The following is a 24,750-nucleotide window of genomic DNA, read 5'->3' as shown; positions in this document are numbered from 1 at the left end:
TCAAAGTGCATGCTGGGAAAGAAAGTTTACGACGCCGTTCGCGAAATGTTCCGTGCTATTCGGGATCCTTGGGACGACCCTACCGCATTGAAGTTGACATGTACAATGGTTAAGGTGGTTGAGTATTGTGACCTATTAGATGAATTCCCTGTTATCTTATTTTTGAATATTCAGAAAGCATTTCATACCGTAACTCACAGTTTTATCTTTGATTGTCTTAAGCATTGGAAGTTTGGTAACGCTATTAGAACGCTGCATAATGGTGCCAATAGCTGTATCAAACTCTGTCATGGAACATCCTCAAGGTTTAACATTTACCAATGAATACGACAAAATTGTCATATCTCACCTTTTTTTTTGTTAGTATCTCAAACCTTATGCTCATTAGTTTATCACAGTCAATCTGAAGGCATTACATTCCAGGCCAGAGTGCTCAAGATATTCCAATTGACAGATGACAAGTCACTTTTTTTTTTAAATGTGTCAGTGACTAGATTGGCATTGGATATTGTTAAGCAGTTCTCCAAAATCTCAGGTTTGGTATTAAATCTTTCCAAATGTGAGATGTTGGTTCTTAAAGGAGCTGTTAATCCAGCAGGTTGTAACATTTCTGAAATAAATGTAAAAAATGTAACCTTTATTTTATTTAACTAGGCAAGTCAGTTAATTAAGAAGAAATTCTTATTTACAATGAAGGCCTACACCAGCCAAACCTGGGTGACGCTGGGCACCGCCCTATGGGACTCCCAATCATGACCGGTTGTGATACAGCCTGGATTCAAACCATCTGTGACACCACAAGCACTGAGATGCAGTGCCTTAGACCGCTGTGCCGCTCGGGAACTAGATACTGTAACCTACAGTGCCTTCGGAAGGTATTCAGACCCCTTGACTTTTTCCACATTTTGTTAGGTTACAGTCTGTGAGAGAATAATCACTATTTAAGTGATTTGTTTAATATTAATACTTAACAATTTAATATGCTTAACAAATAGTAAAGACATTTCTTCAGTGTCAATGCTGTGCTTCTGAGAAAGGATGGTTCTTCTCTTCCACGTTCACTCCCCACAGCTGTTCTGGGCATATAGTCAAGGACATGAGATAGAGATCAGCTCAAGGAACAGGTAGACCTGTATTGTTTCAATGTCTCTTTGCTTCTGAGTAACCTTGTCACACGGCAAAAGACAAAGAGCCTCTGAGAAGAGACCACAGTTCTTCAGCCCATCCTGTTCTTTTATTATCTTTCAAGGGCACCTTGTATGTGTGTGTTGTATTGACCTGCTCCCTTATTAATAAGTTAATAAAGATTTAGTTTAAAGTATAACTCGGACTTGTGTGATAAGTTTGTCTCTCCTTATTTGGTAATACAGAAATAACCACTACAAGCCTTATTATAAAATGTATGAAATAGTTTTTTTCCCTCAATCTACACACAATATTCCATAATGACAAATCAAAAATTGTTTTTTAGAAATGTTTGCTAATTTATTTAAAAAAATATTTTTTTAAAGAAATATTCCAGTTACACAAGTATTCAGACCCTTTACTCAATACTTTGTTGAAGCACTTTTGGCAGCGATTACAGCCTCGATCCTTCTTGGGTGGGACACTACTAGTGTGGCACACCAGTATTTGGGGAGTTTCTCCCATTCTTCTCTGCAGATCTTCTCAAGCTCTGTCAGGTTGGATGGGGAGCGTTGCTGCACAGCTATTTTCAGATCTCTCCAGAGATGTTCGATCGGGTTCAACGCCGTGCTCTGGCTGGGCCACTCAAGGACATTCAGAGTTTTGTCCCAAAGCCACTCCTGCATTGTCTTGGCTGTGTGCTTAGGGTGGGTTGTCCTATTGGAAGGTGAACATTCCCCCCAGTCTGAGGTCCTGATTGCTCTGCAGCAAGTTTTCATCAAGGATCTCTCTGTACTTTGCTCTGTTCATCTTTGCCTCGATCTAGTCTCCACAGTCCCTGCAGCTGAAAAACATCCCCACAGTATGATGCTGCCACCGCCATGCTTCACCATAGAGATGGTACAGGTTTCCTCCCGATGTCATGCTTGGCATTCAGGCCAAAGAGTTTAATCTTGGTTTCATCAGACCACTTGATGTTTCTTCGATAGGCTATTGAACAACTTAATTTTGGAATATTGTAACCTCATTTTGTTTTTCTGAAGCTCGGAGGGCTTAATTTTTACAACAATGTCCATTATATTGTAAGTAAACTTCCTATGAAATTGGTGGCTTTTCACAAGCAGGATTTAATGTGCTGGGCTTTGCTGTATAAACAACTTTTCACCTCATGAATGTTTTATATGGACTAATGGGTCGATTTTACATAGAAACAAGATGTTATTTTACTGTAATTGGTTCTTGAAAAATATTATCCTTGTCAGCCAATTACTTAGTATTAGTGGGAATCTATTTATGCAGAGATCATTTATGCAAAGATACAACTTTGAGGTTTCAAGCAAGGAATATGACACTGTTATAAAAGCTATACCTAGTAGACTATTAATGATAAAGGGAGTCAAAATCACACATCAATGTAGTCTGGTCTGATGGTGCGGTCATGTGTTGTATAACCAGGAGTCCCAAAGCAGTGCTTGCAGTTGAAAAGAACAATGTTTTATTCCCTATTCTTTACCATTCTGAACTTTGGTGAAAATGTGATTTGGAGCAGTAATCAAACACAATTTTCCTTGAATTATCACCTATATGAATGAAATGTTTTCAATGAATGAATGACTTACATTTTATTTTCGTGTCAAATCGCCAACCCATCCCTTATGGGATTAATTGACACATACACAAACATTACAATAATTCACTGTGGTAATTAAATAACAATTCTTCTTCCGGTATTCTCTGCATCGCACAATGAGTGACAAAATGTAAGGTAGAAATCAATACATAATAGTAAAGAAGGTTGTCCAAACAATAATTATATCCCTAGAGCAGTAAAATAATATACATACACAATACATACATACATACATACATACATACATACATATGTGACATCTTCCTCTACCAAATCCTACTTCTGCCTCTGAATCCTCACCATGTTCTCCCCTACGGACTCCTTTTGTCATGTCTTGTTATGTCTGTTCCTGTCCTTTCTCTTCACTCTGTCTCTCTCTGCTGGTCTTTTTAGGTTACCTTCTCTGTCTCTCATTCTTCAGCTGTTCTACATCTCCCCTAACTAGCTCATTCACTCTTTCACACCTGTTCTCTCTTCCCCCTCTGATTAGGTCTCTATTTCTCTCTCTGTTCCTGCTACTTTCAGTGTCTGATTCTTGTTTGTGTTTTTGATGCCAGAAGCAAGCTGTCGTCTCGTTTGCTTCCACCTTGTCCTATCCTGTCGGAGTCTGCCTGGCAGGTGCATCCTGCACTATACTACGTTCTTTTTGTTCCATTGTCAACGTTGGAAGAGGATTTATGCCATTCCTGTTTTTCATTAAAGAACTCTGTTTTCTGTTAAAACCGCTTTTGGGTCTTCACTCAAGTACATAACACCTTTACTATATAAACGTAAGGATGACAATGTCCCTCTTCTGGCCGAAGTGGTTACAGCGGTCCGCTGTTGCTAAGTTCCAGGCTGGGTCCATGAGGAAGATGAGAGGCAGCTGTGAGGTTGCCTTTAGGCCCACCAGTCCAGTTTTGAATGATAGCTGCTTGTTCAATGGGCTGACACGTGCGTCGCTCTGGATCTCCTTTCTCTTCCTTTTTACAGTGCCATCCAGACGTACAAACTTGAAAGCCTCCTCCCTAGAGACCAACCAAACAGACACAGAGAGGGGGAGATTTACAGAAAGAGGAAGAGAGAGAGAGTAAGAGATCAAGAAAAAAGATAAGAAAGGTCCATATACAATATTTGACATTTGTTTTGTGTATATTACCTGAGTGGGCCCTACGGAAGAGTCAGAAAGCGTGTGAACTGAGACACCCAGACTTGATGGTCCCATCCTCACGGCATAGTCTGAGTCCCATTTGGCTTTGTTGGTAGAGCGTTGGGTGTGTAACAAGGATTGTGGTTTTGATTCCTATGAGGGACCAGTATGAAAATGTGTTCACTCACTACTGTAAGTAGTTCTGGATAGTGTGTCTGCTATATATATAACTTGCACTTCGTGCACGGGGCTACATTTATACAGTACGGCCATCAGTGTCTTTTCTCACAGTGGTATGCTGTCAAACACAAACATAAGTGTCAAATACTTAACTACTGTAGTTAGCTAGATGTGTTGATAACCAGGGGTGAACACAGAATAAGGACCACCTGTTTAGCAAAAAACTAAATGTTATGTTACCTGTTTTGCATGTTATTTTGGCATTAATATGCATCACACATAAGTTTGCAAACAATGTAAAAACATTTTTTTACATAATAAAGCTGAATGTAAAAATGGTCTCTTTTTTGCTTTCTTGAGTAAGACAGATCCAAAATGCAGGTGCTTCAGCCGAGCTCAGTGCTTTCTGTGGTGGTGGGGCCAGCAGAAAATACGGAGCTTAGGGGTTGGTAATGTTCTCTAGTTGTGCCATGATTGGCTCAGTGTTCTGTCACTCATGGGGACACAAAGTCACTTCAAAATCTATGGGTAGAACTAGAAAATTCAAGCCCCTTGGGGACTGCCTTAGATTTACATTAGAAGTGCCAATCCAGGAATGCTCAAGGTCATTGGCCACAGATACAATTATGTCAAATCATGTTATAGCTACTGTAGCTTTGATTGGACTGATCATGTCAAGGTCATACTTTCAAAACCTTAGCTAGCAAGCTAGACAAGCAGTCATCATGAATCAAGTCGGCAATCTACTGGCAAATTCTTTTCAATCCTTGTCATACTATAGATAAAATGTATGGGAGGCCCTTGATGCACAACTGAGCAAGAGGACAAGTACATTAGAGTCTCTAGTTTGAGAAACAGACGCCTCACATGTCCTCAACTGGCGGCTTCATTAAATAGTACCCGCAAAACACCAGTCTCAATATGAACAGTGAAGAGGCGACTCCAGGATGCTGCCCTTCTAGGCCTAGCGACTCACTCTCTGGGGAGACCTGCAAGCCCACAGGAGTGAAACCTGATCTTGCGGGGTTAGGTCCTCAAGCCTGAAGCCTAACCAGGGGGGGGGGGACAAAAAAACAAATGGAATGGCACAATCCAAAATGAGTGGGGTACAGAAGAGCACCCAGGTGGAGAGGCTAGCTACCTAGCTGCTCCAAGCTATTGAATAGCTGCAGTTAAACTTCTGTGCTTATACACTCTAACATAGAGCTCTTACCAAGCGAATCCTTTCTGGAATAAGCTGAGAAAAGGAAGAGGTGGGAGTAGTGCGGCGGAAGCTATTTAAGGGCGTCACCTGCAGCACATGGGACTAATCGGAAATTCTTATTCGGAAGGAAAGGAAGGTTACTGATTTGGAAGAGCAGGAGGAGGCGAGCTTGATGGACTCACCCCGTCCCTGTACAAAGGACTGAAGACAGATTTTTTTAACAAAGTGACTTTTTTTAATACATGTTTTCATGTCTTAAAAATGTTTTACTTTTGTTAAATCATTTTAAGTGGCTTTTACAGATTTTATGTTTTTACAAGGAAAAGTGCCTGCCGTCCAGGACCTCTATACCAGGCGGTGTCAGAGGAAGGCCCTAAAAATTGTCAAATACCCCAGCCACCTGTCATAGACTGTTCTCTCTACTACTGCACAGCAAGCGGTATCGGAGTGCCAAGTCTAGGACAAAAAGGCTTCTCAACAGTTGTTACCCCCAAGCCATAAGACTCCTGAACAGGTAACAGGTAACCAATGGTTACCTGGACTATTTGCATTGTGTTCCTCCCCCCGAACCCCTCTTTTACGCTGCTGCTACTCTCTGTTTGTCTTATATGCATAGTCACTTTAACTATTCATTCATATACATACTACCTCAATTGGCCCGACCAACCAGTGCTCCCGCACATTGGCTAGCACATTGGCTAACCGGGCTATCGGCATTGTGTTCCACCACCCGCCAACCCCTATTTTTACGCTTCTGCAACTTTCTGTTCATATATGCACAGTCACTTTAACGATACCTACATGTACATACTACCTCAATAAGCCTGACTAACAGGTGTCTGTATATAGCCTTGCTACTCTTTTTTCAAATGTCTTTCTGCTGTTGTTTTATTTCTTTACTTACTTACCTACCTACACACACACACACACACACACACACACACACACACACACACACACACACACACACACACACACACACACACACACACACACACACACACACCTTTTTGGGTACCATTGGTTAAAGCCTGTCAGTAAGCATTTCACTGTAAGGTTTGCACCTGTTGTATTCGGCGCACGTGACAAATAAACTTTGATTTGAGGTGGGATATATAACTTTGTGGTTGTGGTAACTAGTGACGACCCCTCACGCATACACAGAGATATTGGAGAAAGGAATCCCATTGGCCAATAAATGGAGGCACGTAACGCCTCACCCAGCAGACGGTCGACCAATCGCGTTCACGTTGTTATGCAGGGTCACAGTGTTGCTAAACTAATCGTCACGCCATCCCTTCTTAAAGTCAGGGTATGAGTCGAGAAACCTGTGTATTTGCCTCGAAAGTACGTATGTCTCGATTCCAAAACTATACGATATTACAGATAACTTAATTATCTCACATATTGGAACAAAATTGTAATATTGTACTTGTTGTTGACGAAATGATTAACAATGTGGTTGACACATCGTACATCGTATACAAATAACAAACACTTCGAATGTCAAAATCGCAAACGCTTGTAATGAGCAATACCAATGGTTTTGTAAAAGCTCCACCAAGTTCTCAATATATAAGATGTGTAAATTATATAGTTGAATAAAAAAAAATTAAAAAACCGGCGGCACGAACTAGGTAAACGGGCGGCTTTGTTGAACGTTTGTGTTACCTTGCGCACTCAAGAAGGCTCAACCAATTATTTTTTTCTCATTGTTCTATTTGTGGCTCAACCTGTAACCCGACGGGTTCTACGGCGATAATCATGAATATTCATGTATGGCCCCTCCCCCCTCTACTACAGAAGGAAATTTCGCCCACCGTTCATGGCCGTTCATGTGAACAGTCGTGTGCACCGTACATTAGCTAACTAAAAGAAGAATATTCCGAAACCATGGCACAATCAGGCAAAGTAAGAATGACATCTAAAATATACTTATGTTTCATGGTTCACGACAGTTGATCTCACACGGCCACAAGTTAAAATGACAACATGGTTGAACTCGCTAGCTAGCTAACGTTAGCAAATGAGCTAACTACTGTAGCTATTGTGGAACTACACTTCTGTGGGCATGGAATGTTTAGCTAGTTACCTAGCTATTTTGTATCACTGTTGTTCACTTGAAACACGTGCTGAACATTGAGTTACAATTGATCTATTTCGAATACTCATTGGGCGGGTTCGATTACACTGAGCGGCGGGACACCCGGCATAGATAGGCCCGTCACGTCATCGGGCGAAAGCAAGCAGTAATCTGAGCCGCTTGGTCTTTTTGTCAACAAGGCAGCATGGTACATTGTCCTGAAACATCTCTTTTCCATGAAATACGTTGTCTAGACAGCTTTCGTTGGAAAGGCAGATGAAGCGTTTATCAAAAGCAATCCATTTTGCTTGGGGAAACAATCTCACTAATATAATGTAATGGCGCCTTTTTGTAGGCAATAACTCCACCATGGTTCGTTGGACATAGCCTATGAGGAAAATTATATTTGGGTTTGGGTAAACGCTGAAAATGAGGTCTGTGGTAAACACAGGTTTGAGTTCTTATACGTTAGGTTCTAGGATATAATCTTTGTCAGCTAACGTCATTTTCAGTGAATTTTGAAGAATTTATGTAATATTAAAATACATAAATCACATAAAGGCGTCATAATTCGTAAAGGCCCTGTTAACCGACTGCTATCTAATAGACATTTTTTAAATGAGATTTCCTAAACCTGTGTTAAGCTCAGACCTTATTTTCTGCGTTTATTCCATAACCCTATTCTTTCCCCATTAATTTTTCACAAAGGGATGTCTGAACGAACCAGAGGTAATTTATTTCCTGGTTTTAGGAATACAAACCTGCAAGCTCTATTACTACTGCAATCAATGTTAAACCCAGGCAGGATTAATCGAACCCTCCCCCAGTTGTCTGTTTGTGATTGGTTGGTGATGATGGGTTAAAGAACACCAGTTGAAATGCTTATCCCAAAGGTTGTTTTATAGGGAACCCCATCAAGAACATCAACTATACAGAAAGTTGGAGAGATTGGTGACGACAAACAGGATGAAAATAATTCTGGTAAGTGGTTCCCAACTATTTTCTCCTTTATAGCCTGTGCAATATTTAATGCAACGGTTATTGAGAAAGTTACTTGTTTAATGCGTCCTTGATACATCAATGTAACTTTCAGAAGGCCAGACTGATTCTCCAGCATCAACAGAGGTAGCTGCCCCTACTCCACAGGTCATCTTTTCCACAGAACCTGCTGCTAATGAGGATGGAGATAAAGTAGCTCCCATTGAAGATGATATTACAGAGAACGAGGAGGTCAAAGATGTCCCAGGTAAAGAAAATGCTTTGAGGGGAGGCAAGCGTAGACCATATATTTAGTGTGTATGACATTGTCCCAGCATGTAATTGGAATAGGGATAATGTTCATATGACATTTCTTAAATGCAAAACATTTCCTGTTCCGTTAAATTCAGTAGGTATTTCCTTTGTTAATGAATATTGTTTATGTAGCTTGTGAAGCGGAGCAGATGGACACAACTCCTGCTGCTGAGGAGGAAGCTGTTAAGGTCACCTTTGAGTCAGAAAATGCCATCGAAGATGCCAGTAATGTTGAAGAGAAGACCAATGGAAATGACCAGGGTGAGTTCAAAGAACAACAGAATTGTAATGCATTTTTGCCAGGGGTGTATTCACTCCGAACCAAACGGAAGCAAAAGGGGAGGCACCTACCTTCATTTATCCATTAAAAACTCAAGTTTTTGTTGCGTAACGCAACTGGACTAATAATTACCCCCCCCCCCCCCCCCATGTTTTTCCATCGGGGTATGTATGGAATAGGGTTTAATACATGTGTCTATGTGCGTTTCTCTCTCCAGCTGTTGCAGGAGCCCCAGTGAAGAGGAAAGCAGAGGATGAGACTTCTCCAGCTAAGAAAACAAAGTGCATTAATGGTGGTATGGTTATGAGCAAGAGTTAATATCACTCCTGTTTTGAGTGCTTGATTGATGGCGTCAGTGAGCTAACATGCTCCTTTGTTTATTTTTTATTTTATTTTTAGGTTTTTGTCTTTTTGTTGGTAACTTGAACACATCCAAGGAAGTGGAGGAAATCAATGATGCCTTGGCCAACTTTTTTACATCGCATAGTCTGTTATTTCAAGCTATTCGAGTGGACATAACAAAGTGGGTACCATTTTTATGCACTTAATAAACTTACTCTTCAAATGTTTGTACATTTCCTCACGAGACAGATTATTCCCCTTTCCATGGCAAAGGATTTGTACAAATATATTGACATAATGTCAAATGTTTTTTTTGGGATGCATTCTCTAGGAAATTTGCATATGTAGACCTTCACACAGAGGAAGACTTGACAAAAGCCCTTGAGCTGGATAGGGTGAAGATCCTGGACCAAAAGATAAGACTAGGCAAGGCTAATGTCAAAGATGTCACAACAGAGGAAAAAAAAGGTACTAGTCTCATCTTGAGTGAGTTTTCCATGCTACTGATATTAGACATTTCTAGAATTGATTGATTGATTTCCATGTACTGACAGACGTCTCCCCCCCCCACACACACACACACACACACACAGCTAAAGATGCCAAGACCTTGTACGTCAAAAATATCTCATTCTCGGCAACAATGGAGGACTTGAAGAAAGTCTTTGACACGGCGGTCGAAATCAGGTTTCCTAGAGGCATTGGCCGACCAAGCAAAGGGTGAGAGTTGTCATCCAAAGTGCCGGTTTGATATCGATGCTTGATTTACAAGGTACTGTGTGGATCCCAGGATTCAGCTCTTAACACTTGGCGTCTACTTAATTGTGACAGAATTGCCTACATAGAGTTCAAAACGGAGGCCATTGCTGAGAAAGTGCTGGAGGAGAAGCAGGGGACTGATGTCCAAGGCCGTGTCATCGTTATTGACTTCTTGGGAGAAAAGAGGAAACAACAAAAAATGATCAATGCTCCAGGTAAGGATAGACTGAAATGAAGTCACTGGGAATTCCATTACTGTAGAAGCACAAGGTACTTGAATAGCTATATGGATAGTCACGTTGCTCTATAGCATCTTCGAGATGAGATATATTTTACAAAGTGTATTAATTCACTGGTTAGTTAACATGTCCTCTATTGTTCTGTTCCATAGCTGAGGCCACACCGAATAACGAGTTATTGGTGACAAACCTGGCTTACACTGCAAAAGAGGATGCCCTAAGGAAAATCTTTCTCAAAGCAGTCAGTGTCAGAATACCACAGAGCAGTGGCAAACCGAGAGGGTAAGGGTGCACATTGATGCTGCACCTGCTTTTTGTTGCGCTCTACTGAACATTTTGAGCGCCATCAAATAGATCATTATAAATATTCTGTTCGGATGAATTTGATATTAATTTCATGTTCAGAATCACATGGACATGGTAACCTTAGACAATTGTGTCAATTTGCCCCCCCCCCCTTTTTTTTTTTTTTTTTAAAGTCATGCCTTCATTCAGTTTGAAAGTGTGGAGGATGCCACAGAAGCCATGGAATCATCGTTAAACAAAGAGATTTGTGGAAGAGTCATTGGAGTAAAGTTCAGCCAGAAGAGGCCAGAAGGTGACCAAGAGAACTCAGGTGAATATAGCAGAAAATTCGTAGGTGAATAATTCACGTTGTTTGACTGTGCCATCATTCATACCTATGTGTTGTGTGTTCTCTTGGTAGTTCCTTCCAAGACGTTGATGGTCAGGAATCTTGCCAAGGAGACGAGCGAGGAGACTTTGAAAAGCTCCTTTGAAGGTGCCATTGAAGCTCGAGTCACTAAAGACAAGGAGACTGGTGAATCTAGAGGGTATGTTTCAAAATATGACCCTTTTGAAACCACATTGTTATTACATTCAGACAGTGGTTTGAATACTCCTTCTTCGTACTTCTCAGGTTTGGCTTTGTGGACTTTGAGAGCATAGAGGTCTGCAAGGCTGTTAAGGAGGCTGTGGTGGACCTTCAGATTGACGGGAGCAAGGTGACCCTGATCTATGCCACGCCCCAGGGCGAACGAGGACCTCGTGGAGAAGGAACGGGCTTCAGAGGGAAACACGGATTTCGAGGTGGCGGTCGAGGCAGGGGCAGGGGTGGAGGCTTCAGGGGTGGACGAGGAGGTGAGGTCATATAGTTTGAATTTAATTTTTGGGAAAAGTCATGAGGACATATCAATTGATACTTAAAATCCAATTTGATTTGTCACATGTTTCGTAAACAACAGGTGAAATGCTTTCTAACGGGTCCTTTTCCAACAATACAGAGTTAACCATAAAAAAGATCAAATAGAAATAGTGACACGGAATAAATATGCAGTGAATAACAATACCAGGTCAAAATAACATGGCTATATACAGGGAGTACCAGTACAGAGTCCATGTGCAAGGGTATGAGGTAACTACATTTACATTTAAGTCATTTAGCAGACGCTCTTATCCAGAGCGACTTACAAATTGGTGAATTCACCTTCTGACATCCAGTGGAATAGCCAATTGAGGTAGGTATGAACATATAGGTAGGAGTAAAGTGACTTGGCAACAACATAGACCGTAGCAGCAGTGTATATGGGCAGTGTGAAAGTGTGTCAGTATGCATGTGTGTGTGTGTGTTAGCGTGTCAGTGTAATTATCTGTAAGTGATAGTCCAGTGTGTGCGCTTTGTCAGTGTAAAAAAAAATAGGGTAAACGTAAGTAGTCCAGATAGCTATTTAGCAGTCTTATGGCTTGGGGGTAGAAACTGTTCAGGGTCCTGTTGGTTCCAGACTTGGTGCATTGGTAACGCTTGCCATGCGCTAACAGAGAACAGTCTATGGCTTTGGTGACTGGAGCCTTTGACAATTTTTTGGCCCTTCTTCTGAAACCGCCTGGTATAGAGGTCCTGGGTGCCAGGGAGCTCGGGCCTCAGTAATGTACTAGGCCGTACCTTCCACCCTCGGTAGTGCCTTGCAGTCGTGTTTCTTGCAGTTGCCGTACTAATCAGTGATGCAGCCAGTCAACATGCTCTCAATGGTTCAGCTGTATAACTTTTTGATGATCTGAGTGCCTGTGCCAAATCTGTCATGCCCTCTTCACGTGTGTGTGTGTGTGTGTGTGTGTGTACTTCACACTTTTTAATGTGGTTCTAGTGCCTGAAATGTCTCTTTACTCGAGTTATATCTACCAACAATTCTATCAGCTTTGGAAGATGGTGTCATTTGTTGTTGTTGTTTTTCAGGCAGAGGTGGTGGTGGAAGGAGGACTTAAAACAGCAAATATCTTCTTCTTTTTTACAATGGACTGCTGCAGCTGAGCTCTAATTCAACATCTGAATTAACTGACAAGCTTGTAATGGGCATCTATCCCAAATAATTTCAATAAAACAAATGAATTTGTTCGTAGTTTAAATGATTTATGTGAAAAGATTCTACCACGTTCATACTTAACAATGTAATGTCTTACAGTAAGTGTGTATGTGTAACATTTTGTTTGAGTTTGTCTGTTTTCCATTAGTTTACCTTTTAATTGTTAATTTCTTGATTATGCAAATACTATATTGAAGACTGAGTAATTAAAGGGTTCCCAAATTTAATGTGGATTTTCAGATTTTTCTTTTTGAAAATCTTTATTTTGTGAGATTTTAGAGGGATCTTGCGTCATTTTGCTACAGAAATGTCCAACAATATATGTTCCTACATATGCTGAGCACTTGTTGGCTGCTGTTCCTTCACGCTGCAGTCTAACTCATCCCAAACCATCTCAATTGGTTTGAGGTCGGTTGATTGTGGCGGCCAGGTCATCTGATGCAGCACTCCATCACTCTCCTTGGTAAAATAGCCCTTACACAGCCTAGAGGTGTGTTGGTTCATTGTCCTGATGAAAGACAAATGATAGTCGCACTAAGCACAAACCAGATGGGATGGTATATCGCTGCAGAATGCTGTGGTAGCCATGCTGGTTAAGTGCCTTGAATTCTAAATACATCGCAGACAGTGTCACCAGCAAAACACCATCACACCTCCTTGCTTCACGGTGGGAACCACAAATGCAGAGATCATCCGTTCACCTCTGCGTCTCACAAAGACACGGCGGAACCAAAAATCTAAAATTGTCAACAGTCAACAGACCAAAGGACAGATTTCCACCTGTCTAATGTCCATTGCTTGTGTTTCTTTGCCTAAGAAAGTCTCATCTTCTTATTGGTGTCCTTTAATAGTGGTTTTTTTGTTGCAGTAATTTCACCATGAAGGGCTGATTCACCCAGTCTCAACTGAACAGTTGATGTTGAGATGTGTCTGTTACTTGAACTCGAAGAAGGATTTATTTGGGCTGCGTTCTGAGGTCCAGTTAACTCTAATGAACTTATCCTCTGCAACAAAGGTAGCTCTGGATCTTCCTTTCCTGTGGAGGTCCTCATGAGAGCCAGTTTCATCATAGCGCTTGATGGTTTTTGTGACTGCACTTGAAACTTTCAAAGTTCTTGAAATGTTCTGCATTGACTGACCCTCATGTCTTAAAGTAATGATGGACTGTCATTTCTCTTTGCTTATTTGAGCTGTTCTTGCCATAATATGGACTTGGTCTTCACCAAATAGGGCTATCTTCTGTATACCAGTCCTACCTTGTCACAACACAACTGATTGGCTAAAATGCATTAAGAAGGAAAGAAATTCGGTAAATTAACTTTTAACGAGGCACACCTGTTAATTGAAATTCATTCCAAGTTACTACCTCATGAAGCTGGTTAATAGAATGCCAAGAGTGTGCAAAGTTGTCATCAAGGCAAAGGGTGGCTACTTTGAAGAATCTCAAATATATTGTGGCTCATTTAACACTTTTTTTTTGGTTAATACATGATTCCATATGTGTTATTTCCTAGTTTTGATGTCTTCACTATTATTCTACAATGTAGAGAGAAAAAAGAAAAACCTGTTCAAACGTTTGACTGGTACTGTAATTATGTGTGGGTATGATACAGAGGAGTAAATTCCAGACCAGAAGATGCGACTTGGGCAGAGTGGGATATACTCACTATGTCCCATCTTATGCTTCATTAGAAATCGAATGTTGCATGTAATTTAGCCTCCACATGTCATCAAATGATCTTGACTACTTGGTCTCATAGGTGGACCAAATTGGCCTTATACCAGTTACTACATATAATGAACAAATGAAATTGTCAGATTTAACAAATTAGTTAAGAGTTTTGAGGGAAGGGGGATACCTAGTCAGTTGCAGAAGCGAATGCAAACAACTAAAATGTGACCTAGGCATTTAACCCAACCCTTCTGAATCAGAGAGGTGCCGGGGGCTGCCTTAATCAATGTCCACATCATCGGCGCCCAGGGTGCAGTTGTTGGGGGTTAACTGCCTTGTTCAAGGGCAGATTTTCCCTCCTTGCCTGTTTAGGGATTGGAACCAGCGACTTCTCTGTGACTGGCCCAAGGCTTTTAAATCGGTAGTCTACCATTTTGTCAATGTTTTACTCAGAAAACAATACTTTACAACCTGAGTGTAATATGGTCATTTACATAAGGAGACCATGCATTGTCCTGGTATCAACCGATCAAGTCATTAGAATACTGTCATCTCTTGGATAGGCATAGGGTAGTGTAAAGCAATGGAAAACAGATTTCTGAATTCATTGGAACATGTTCTCCCCCCTCCCCCACCAAGAAAACAGAATTATTCCATGCAGAATATGTAACACATTGTGATGTATGACGCAAACCCAGTCTTGGAGGTCTTGCTACTTTGCACTCAGAACAGTTTGAACTTCTACAGAGGGTTAGACAGCGATAGCAAAGAGTAGGAAAAGGGGATGAATTACGCTAAATGTGTCCTTTAATGACCTCCCGTCCTTAATGGTTGCGAATGAACCAGTTTCGGACGGTCAGTACCCTCAGAGATCTGTATATAATGACGAGATGCTCATGTCTCCACCATAACAACGGGAGTTGTTGTCCCAAAGGTGTGAAGGCATGCGACAAGCTAAAAACAAGCCCATAGAAACACATTGGGCCTGTTATGGACCGAGTGTAACCTCTGGCTTCGCTGAACACTTTCCAGGTCACTGAAGTTGTAGAATACGTTTGAGAGCGTGCGGTGAAATTCTGAAAACTTATTTTAACCCACAATAATATTAGTGATTTCTGACAGCAAGAGGCCACAGGCTTTCTGGTAAAGGCAGTATTTTACGTGTTTATAAGCAAATATATCCAACATATAACTTTTGAATTGCCAATAAGTTGAAGGTGAGTGGGGGCAGGATAATACTGTAATGAAGTAACAATAGTATAGTATAATAATAGTATTATAATTCTGTAAACTCAGTATTTACCATGTGTGTACTTTCAAAGAAATACTTGATTCAATGGGTTGTGAAATGGAATATTTTTATTTGTCACATTTTTTCAAACAAACTTTGCCTCTTGCAGAGTGACAGGTGTACAATAGGTGAACAATAGCATTTCATCAAGGTTCAACAAAAGTGATAGTTAATATTCTCTCATATGCTGTAGTGTAGCAGACCACCATTACTGATACTAACATTACGGACACTACTTTTATTGGTGACAAAGTTTAGAAGTCCACCTCTTATCAATTCGGAGAAGTAGACTGTAGACATGGTTCTTGATCAGTGATCAGACTGCACCCAGTCAAGCCCAGGTTGCGTGTTCATGTAATTTATAGGCGAACGCCCAATATCCCACTAGCTAAAAGTCCCTTTCTGTTGCAGGCTATATACTTACAATACACACACACACCTTGCGATCTACCTGTTGTTGCCCCCCATCCCTCCCTCTACTTTGAAACTTTGAACCCTTGACCTTTTAATGAGTCTTGAAGCGTTTCCACCCTATTGAGCCATTATGGTTATTATCTGAACCTGCTGGTAATCTGTGAGCGTTTGAACGCCTTGAAAAACAATATGGCCTTAAAATTTAATTCAAAATGCTTCTGATGTAAATCTGCACCTGTAGAAATGCTTAAAGGTCCAATGCAGCCGTTTTTATCTCGATATCAAATCATTTCTGGTTAACAATTAAGTACTTTACTGTGATTGTTTTAAATTAAAAGGGTCAAAAAGAAACAAAAATAGCTTATTAAAGGGCAATTTCCCATGCAAGAATTTAGCTAAGAAGTGGTATGAGTGGGCAGGGGAAAACTGAAAATTATATGTTATTGGTAGAAAAGTTTGGACTCTCTTTCTTATTGGTGTATTAACTAATTTACAGCATGGTGATGTCACAATGGAAAGTCAAAACTCCCTCCCACCAAAAACAGGCAGACATTTCTGGCAATCTTTTTAAAGTGCTCTCACGTTAAAAAGGCATTATTATAATTTTCACAGTATTATTCCAAACTCATAGTGTGGAAATACACACAAAATATTAAGAACACCTTCCTAATGTTGACTCCAATGGTTCCCACAGTTGTGTCAAGTTCTCTGGATGCCCTTTGGGTGGAGGACAATTCTTGATACACACAGGAAATTGTTGAGCGTGAATAACCTTGCAGCAGCGCAGTTCTTGACACAAAATGGTGCGCCTGGCACTTACTACCATACCCCGTTCAAAGGCACTTACATCTTTTGTCTTGCCCATTCACCCTGTGAATGGTACACATACATAATCCATGTCTCAATTGTCTCAAGGCTTAAAAATCCCTCTTTAACCTCTTCTGGACAGAATGAAACATTTACATGTTGCAACATCTTTACTGACACAGACAGGGTTGAAGAGCACACAGCCTTTCCTAATGCTGATAAAGGAGGTCTCAACAAAACAACACAGACCAACAACACAGATAAGCCAAGTGTCAGTCAATTAATATTGTTATTTGTATAGCACGTTAAACCAATGATTTTGTCAGAAAGGGATTGACATCATTTCGAGACGATTCTGAGGCAAGCAAAGGTAAAAATGTCAAGGTACACTACATGACCAAAAGTATGTGGACACCTGCTCCCTAATGTCTCTAGTGGTGTCTCATAACAGTCTTGGGCCCCCAGTTGCCCCGAAGGTTATCTTATGAGCGGGTGAGATGGTGATGATGGGATAGGGGGTTGGCACCCTCTCTCACTTCAAAACGTACGTGCAAACGAGCCTTGTGGGTTTTTTTTTTCTTCGAACACTGTCAGTCATCATAATCATCAGGAGGTGAAATGCTAAACTGACCTTGTCTCATTAACTCTGGGACTACTACATCTCTATCTGTATTTCAACGTAAAGCATCTCTTTAATAATACTTCCTGTTGACCCGACCAAGTGACCTCTCACCTCTGATCATGCTGTGCTCTCTAAGTCTCAGCCAGTTCAGATGCGGGAGGGGTTCACTGACACAGCTGATATAACCTAGAGGATTTGGGGAGAAGGGGGGAGAGGGATGAAGTGAAGGAGAGAAACTGTAATTGAGAAAATACGGTAGTTAAAGAGACAATGTTCAAGAGGAATCTGTGTGTGTGGTCTCACCTGGTGTCCACACTAAATAGCTGCAGAGTACTTTATACTCAAAAACATGCATGAAAACACGAGGACAAACAATATAGCGTAGTTATATAAATAGAAATAATGAAGTGTCTTACTATTCTCCATGGTTGGCCCTCTTGCCGATTCTTTGAAGGTGGAAGGAGCCACAGTTATACACCTGAGCCTGCTTACTGCACAACACAATCCATCAATCAGATTGATACCCGAGTGTGTAGGTGCACTCTCATTGAAGATGGTTTGGACCTTTGGGGGATCCAGAGAGTTGAAAATGACAGGTGAGAATGAGAGGGATATTCTGTGTCCATGTTTTTATGCTCATGGCCTCCATGGCTAAGGAGAGATATCCTCTTCTACCATGTATCAGTTATCTTCTGTCTGTGAACCTCCTTTGTTCTTTAGTGAGAGAGTTATTAATGATCTATGATAGAGTCAGTCGATGAATACCACAGCTCCTTTGTTTCCCCCAGTCCTCTCACTACACCCTGTCCCTAGTGCCCTCATTTAACCTCACTACGTAAAAGTGATAGTTACACATTTACTTAACGGTTGTAGTTACCTTTGAGGATTATTCAGTCAGAAACCCCAAATTTGCGCTCGTTTAATTAGCTACAGCCACCTACAGGGAAAAACATCATACGGATGTTACATCACCATCTAAAGACAATTTCATTCTAATTCTTTTTTCCCTCAGTTTCTCTTCCCAAGATAGACGAAGAACTTTCCGGAAACCCACTGGACCTCAAGATGTTCAACGCCACAGACTGGGTCAGTCTAAATTCTGTTTCAAAGTTCTCTCAATGTTGTCTTTGTTCCTGTATGGATATTGTAACCTACAGTACATTCTGTTATAGCTATGCTAACAATGCTACATGCGAACGCCGTTTCTGTATGACTACTGTAGCAATATTGATGTTACACAGGAAGCTGAAATGTTCTGACTTGAATTTGTTTGAGTTGTTTTTGCTCAAAAACGTTTGCCTGACTTCATATATTTTTCTGTCATGACTACAACACAAAGCATATCGACAGATGGTGGCAGCCGTGGGATCCTTTCTGTTATAGCTATGCTCAGAGTGCGGGTGAGGGGGGGGGGGTTGTATCTCAATTCAAAAATAAATATGGGCCTAATCATAAAGACGGAATTTAATGGTAAAAATGAATGACCATTTAATGTGGGATGAACACAACCAGTCACAATGCTTTCATCTGATTGTCAAACAAATCACTTCAAAAAGTAGGCTACCAGTGCATGTTTGTCCACTCCAATATAATCCAAACAGTCTAATGCATGTATCCTCTCGCTTTTTGATTAATGGAAATAGACATCTGTATGCCTAATGACATTTGGCGATTGCCATTGATTAGGCCTACATTAAGTGATGCGCCTTGCTGACAAATTGACCTTTTTTTACACCTGAAACGGGTCTGAAACTGTCCTGGGGAAAACGGGATGGTCACCCTAACACACACGGCCAATTTACTAGGTTAGGCTACAATGTGTAGGCCTATTACCATGAACTTCAAATAGGCCCACCGGTAGCCAGTGATATATTGGTACAAAAATAGGTGGGTAAAATCTGATTGCCGGTTGCGAACGCACCCGATATTTTCAATGCATTTTTCTGAAAAAGGTGGGTAATTGTACACATACAGAACAGGTAGCCTACATTCAACATAATACAGGAGTTGAATCTAAACATGTTTACACCCTAGCCCATGAGTTGTCCATAATTCATGAGTTGAATTCTTTTTTTTTTTTTTTTTGTCTGTTTATTCATCATTGTAAACAAATTCTTATTTTCAATGACGGCCTACCCCGGCCAAACCCTAAAACCAGACGGCACTGGGGGCCTTCCTATGGGACTCCCAAACAAAGCCGGTTGTGATACAGCCCAGGATTGAACCAGGGTCTATAGTGATGCCTCTAGCACTGAGATGCAGTGCCTTAGACCACTGTGCCACTCAGGAGCCCTTGTGTGTCTTCACAGATCCTGTGACATAAAACACTACCTTATGTCCATTACATGAATTACATTTATGACAGTGTTATTTGTAATTATTAAGCATTTAACAATTTAATTAGAACATTGCATTTAAACCCTGTACAATTCCTGGATCTTGGGGATCGCAGAAAATGCAGTGTAACTATGTCAACATAACATTTCATTTTGTTTCACTGTGAAATCAGTTCTCACGGCCACACAAATCCAAGATAATGTAGGCCTATTGCTGTATCGAATCCCCAAGCTGACAAGGTAAAACATCTGTGGTTCTGCCACTGAGCAAGGCAGTTAACCCACTGTTCTCCAGGCGCCAAAGACGGTGTTGGTTGATTAAGGCAGCCCCCGCACCTCTCTGGTTCCGAGGGGTTGGGTTAAATGCGGAAGACACATTTCAGTTGAATACATTAAGTTGGACAACTGACTAGGTATCCCCCTTTCCCTTTCCCTATGCCATTGCAAAATTGAATGCTTCTAACCGAAAAAAGTAAACTATACTGTAGGCCTACTGTTATGGATTGGATGCGCATTGATTGGTGTCTTGCTGTAGGCTAGTTGTCTAGTGATATTGGCGACCATCATCACCTGATCCAGGAAAGAAACCAAACATTGATAGAAAATAATAAAGCTAAATAAATGGTCTACTTCTTCTGGTCACGGCAAACACCGGTACCAGCATGCACCTGAAAAACAAAACAATGAGCGCTTTAAACAGCTGACTGACAAAAAGCAAACAATGATAAATCAAAGAATAAATCTAATAGATCAGAATAAAGGGATAGGCTATTTTTTTAATCAATGGATCATGGCAAACAAATGGCAAAAATGAGCAAGTACAAAGGAAAATCGATGCGTAAAGCTCAGCTGAGGTCTAAATCAGCACTACTGAGTGGACAGCACCGTGGACAGGGAGACAGTTTATGTAGCCACATTTAAGGGAGCTAATGTCTCATTCAGGGGAGCTGAGCCCCCCCTGGCTCCCCCGTAATTCGCACCCTGGCTATGCTAACAATGCTATATACTAAGACAAGAACACAATCCCTTCCATAAGCATATGTGCCAGACTGTTTCTGCATTCAGCAATGTTACATCATTGCTTTGGCAAGATTGCAAAAAAGATGGCTAAAGCAGACTGGCATTCAGGCCACCTTTCTAAATCACCTTTCGCCTGTCAGATGGGGATGACAGTTTTCAAGGGGGTCCCTGATGTTGCTTAACACCAATGATAGTGAATCCTAGATTCTGGAGGAGCCTACAGACTAAGAGACATCCCTCTACAATTCCATAATGCCCATGCAGGTGCTCCTCAAGGTCAACCAGGAAGTAAATCTAGCAAAGGACATGGTAAAGTATCCATAGTATGCTCACTCTTACCTCTCTACGTCTACATACCTGTTAAATATACTTTAGCCTTATTTTCTCCTTTACTTTTCAGGAGCTGTCTGAGTTGACGGTAAGAAGTCTGAGGTCATTTTTCAAAAGCATATTTCTTTCTTTCCTTGAGTATTGATTTGTATGTGAATGGATAGGTTGAATGCATCATGTTTGAGTGACCATGCGCTGTCTGTCTGTCATAAATCGTCATATGAGATTGGGATCGTTTGCCAGTTCCCCTTCCCGTCGGCTCTACAGAGGACAAATGTGGTTGTCTGGAGGCTGGGGAGAAGGGCATGGACACCTACCTCAAGGAGGCGCCAGAGTTTGTGGCCAGCCTCTGCAGCGAGGACACATATTAGTGAGACCCTTATCTTACCAACTCTTACCAGGAAGCAGCTTGCCAGAACATGTATTTCTATTCCAGTACCCAATCAGTATGTGGACTGTCAAGACAGGCTTCGGAAACACTTGAAATGATATATTTCAGGGTAACTGACTGTAACCCATATTTACTCTTCTTTTTTCTTCTTTTAGTATCGGAGAGCTTTACCGAGACACTGGAGTCTGGGTTTCAGAGTCATAACCCTGGCCCATAGCCAGCTGGAGGACAAACTCTCCTGGCCAAACTCAGAATGGGCTGAATACTGTAAGTGGTAGTTTTGCCGTAGCAAGTTGACTTTGAAAAGGTAAAACAGGAGACTTCCAGGATCTGGTGGAAGTAACACGTGTTCACGTGAAAATGCAACAACTAATAAGCAGCAGTGGCTAAAAAAGCCAAGGCCACTAGCGTTATGTAGTAAAACATGGCTCAAAGGCATGGCTCAAAGGCCAAGTCTCAAGATGATATAGTCATTCTGAATTACAAATACATGCATCGTTACAGACGTTGGTTGATATGAAACTGATACAACTTCAAAATTGAACAACGAGAACAGTGAGACATTGGCTACTTTAGGGTACAGAGTGAAATCCAGCAGTTTAGTTCCAGATTGGTTGTCAGGTCCTGAAGCCTAGAATTCCGTGTCCTGACATCTGACACAAAGACACATGGAAAACACTTGTAGACTTTTGGTGATGATAAGCATAAACATGTGAGGACGTGGTCGTCGTCGATCTTGTTCGTCTGGATCGGCCCACACAATACAATGTGCCGAACCAATCACAGTAATGAGAACTAGCTTATTTCCTGTTGGAAGATTCAAGACATTTGTAACCTTGAGCCTTGAGTTAGCTAGACTCCTTTTACCTAGGATACTTTGTGTTGTTGTTGTTCTATTGTCTGTTTTCTATTCCTGTCATGGATCTCATAGAGACCAATATGGAGTTCCTTGGGCTCGTAGTCATGCCAAACAAGCGGAAGGAAGAGACTGCCAGGGCTTTAAAAGACCTACGACTTGCAAACATTCGCTCTGTGATGGTTACTGGTGAGTAAGGCAATCTTATACAGTCTTCACTCACAGTAAAACATGTTGAGATTGATGTACACAGGCAGACCAAAAAGTCAGTGCCACATTCCATCCCTCTATTTGGACAACTGAAATGAAAGGACTGTAGCGAGTACTAAATTGACACATTCTAGTATTTAGTGCCTCCTAAAACCATCCTGTGTAGACTGGGTTTGTGAGACCTTGATAGTAAACCCTTGTGGATAATATGGCTGCGTTTACACAGGCAGACTAATTCTGACCTTTTTACACTAATTGGTCTTTTGTCCAATCTGATCAGCTCTTTTGACAATAATTGGGCAATATATTAGAAATGAGCTGCCTGTGTAAACACAGCCTATGTCACATTGTAGTACAGCATTATTTGATGGTAGTTTCTTCTCTGTGTGGTTCTGTAGTTGGCACTGCAGGCCGCAATACTCGCCCGCATGGCTCCTGACCAGAAGACTCAGCTGGTGGAGTGTTGAGTGAGTCTCCTCTTCAGCACTAACCATATGAGCACAAGATGTTGAAAAGACGTCCTTTCAACGTCTTGTGCTCACTGGGAGCTGTTAGCCAGTATTACATTGGCCACATGGCGTTAAATGCCTCCATTTTTTTTTCTCTGCAGTTATACTGTAGGGATGTGTGGTGATGGTGCCAATGACTGTAAGTATGGGGTTGTTGTTTTTCATGTTGTTGTATGAAATCCACTGGATGCTTTTCATCTCATGCTATAAAAGCATGTTTTACTGCAGTTCCATGGTCCTCTGTAGCTCAGTTTGTAGAGAATGGCGCTTGCAACACCAGGATAGTGGGTTCATTTCCTGGGACTGTACTTATGTAAAAATGTATGCAAGTGTGATTCTACGTTGCTTTGGATAAAAGCGTCTGCAAAAATGCCATATATTATTACTGTAATTTTAGTTGTTTAACCGACACTCAGGGCGACATTGGTCAATAGAGCCATAAGGGGGCAGTATTCTCATGACAGTACTATTAGGAACAGACCTCTCTTTCTCATAATCTATTACAGATGCAGCCTCTTGTATTTCTGCGATAAACTGTATTTTTTTCCAAACATTGTTATGCAAACTGACAAAGAGACTCTTAACTTTCAACTAGCCCCCATGGGAATTGAACCCACAACCAGTGTCCCAAGGGATTTTTTTGGAGCGCATTGAGAGACCTCCCCCCTCACTTTTTTCTCTGCTACCTCCAGGCCCTGAAGACAGCTCACAGTGGGATCTCCTTGTTCAGCGCTGGGTGCCTCGGTCACCTCCCTCTTCACCTCCAACATCTCCTGTGTACCCAACCTCAATATGTACTGTAGCATCCTTCTCATCAACCGTGTTAACTATCACTTTATTTTACAGTCCTTATACAGTTGGTACAAATTGCCAAGCTATAATGTACTTACTTTGGTAACAACATGATATCGAATGGTACTTAAACAGACAGTTAGTTGTTAGGTGCCGCTGCGGTCAAATATATAAGCCACCTTGCACGATTCACTATTTCTTCAACAACAACAAAAAATACATTGAAAACTGTTCCCATATGTATTTGTGTGTGTTCAACCTTCACAGGACTAAGAAAAAAATATCTAAACTGAAATTGAAAAATTTCAATTTAAGTAAACAAATGGCCGAGACTAAATGATTCAAAATTCTAATTAATTTGGTGGGAGGCAAGTGATACTTGTTTATGTGTAATTGAACTCACATGTGGTAAGTTGCAGGTGCCTACAGGGTAAAAAATAGCCATTCAACCAATTTTTAAAAGAGAAAACAGAACAGTGCACTCCATAGTAAAGTGCAATGGTGCCAATGTATTTGACCGCAACTGTATAACAATGTGAATAAACTATAGGTTGTAGGGAATATAACTTCCTGTGGAATAAAATGTATCTGTTGAGGTATTTGAAGTGCTGCATCAAAGTAGTCTCATCCAGAGTTGTAAGAGCAATTGTAAGCAATTATATTCAACAGTGAGCAAGTGTATTCATGCATAAAAAATAAAAGAATAAATAAAAACATTGCAAGTTTGAATTTTGTAAAGTTTTTGCAAAGTGTGGAGAGGCAGAAAAATTATTGTTATCGCTCAATAATAACAAACCTCCTGGCATTGACAACCTACTGAGGATGATAGCTGACTCTATAGCCACTCCTATCTGTCATATTTTTAATCTGAGTTTA

At 41.0% G+C, this 24,750-nt stretch overlaps 1 protein-coding gene and 1 long non-coding RNA gene across 5 annotated transcripts; both read left to right on the top strand.

Annotated features, from left to right (window-relative positions):
• Positions 1 to 6,533: 6,533 nt before the first annotated feature.
• LOC135517361 (nucleolin-like) lies at positions 6,534 to 12,851 on the top strand. Of its 4 annotated transcripts, none has more exons than XM_064941608.1 (14): positions 6,534 to 6,615; positions 8,257 to 8,332; positions 8,448 to 8,597; positions 8,777 to 8,905; positions 9,142 to 9,219; positions 9,324 to 9,447; positions 9,598 to 9,734; positions 9,860 to 9,986; positions 10,098 to 10,240; positions 10,417 to 10,546; positions 10,744 to 10,880; positions 10,971 to 11,097; positions 11,184 to 11,404; positions 12,498 to 12,851. In XM_064941608.1, exons 1-14 carry the CDS (start codon positions 6,583 to 6,585, stop codon positions 12,524 to 12,526), a joined length of 1,641 nt encoding a protein of 546 aa, XP_064797680.1. In that variant the 5' UTR covers positions 6,534 to 6,582; the 3' UTR covers positions 12,527 to 12,851. The 4 variants fall into 4 exon arrangements, with proteins under 4 accessions (XP_064797680.1, XP_064797672.1, XP_064797664.1 ...); XM_064941600.1 differs by having other exon boundaries at positions 8,445 to 8,597; positions 9,142 to 9,216; XM_064941592.1 differs by having other exon boundaries at positions 6,541 to 6,615; positions 8,445 to 8,597.
• Positions 12,852 to 21,405: 8,554 nt separating this feature from the next.
• LOC135508323 (uncharacterized) lies at positions 21,406 to 24,545 on the top strand. Its single transcript, XR_010450780.1, has 4 exons — positions 21,406 to 21,486; positions 21,663 to 21,774; positions 22,439 to 22,552; positions 23,775 to 24,545. It is a non-coding gene; the product is annotated as an uncharacterized LOC135508323 (long non-coding RNA).
• The last annotated feature ends 205 nt before the right edge of the window (positions 24,546 to 24,750 follow it).

The sequence above is a fragment of the Oncorhynchus masou genome, chromosome 3, assembly GCF_036934945.1.
Source record: "Oncorhynchus masou masou isolate Uvic2021 chromosome 3, UVic_Omas_1.1, whole genome shotgun sequence".
NCBI lineage: Eukaryota > Metazoa > Chordata > Actinopteri > Salmoniformes > Salmonidae > Oncorhynchus > Oncorhynchus masou.
Note: the sequence above shows the minus strand (reverse complement) of the source record. Positions and strands in the feature narration are given on the sequence as shown.

Bases quoted from the DNA above. Each gene is read 5' to 3' on its own strand.
- LOC135517361 (XM_064941592.1), top strand. From the start codon at position 6,583: ATGAGTCGAGAAACCTGTGTATTTGCCTCGAAA. The intron at 8,906-9,141 runs GTGAGTTCAAAG...TTCTCTCTCCAG, and splicing joins GACCAATGGAAATGACCAGG to CTGTTGCAGGAGCCCCAGTG. The intron at 9,220-9,323 runs GTATGGTTATGA...TTTTATTTTTAG, and splicing joins AACAAAGTGCATTAATGGTG to GTTTTTGTCTTTTTGTTGGT.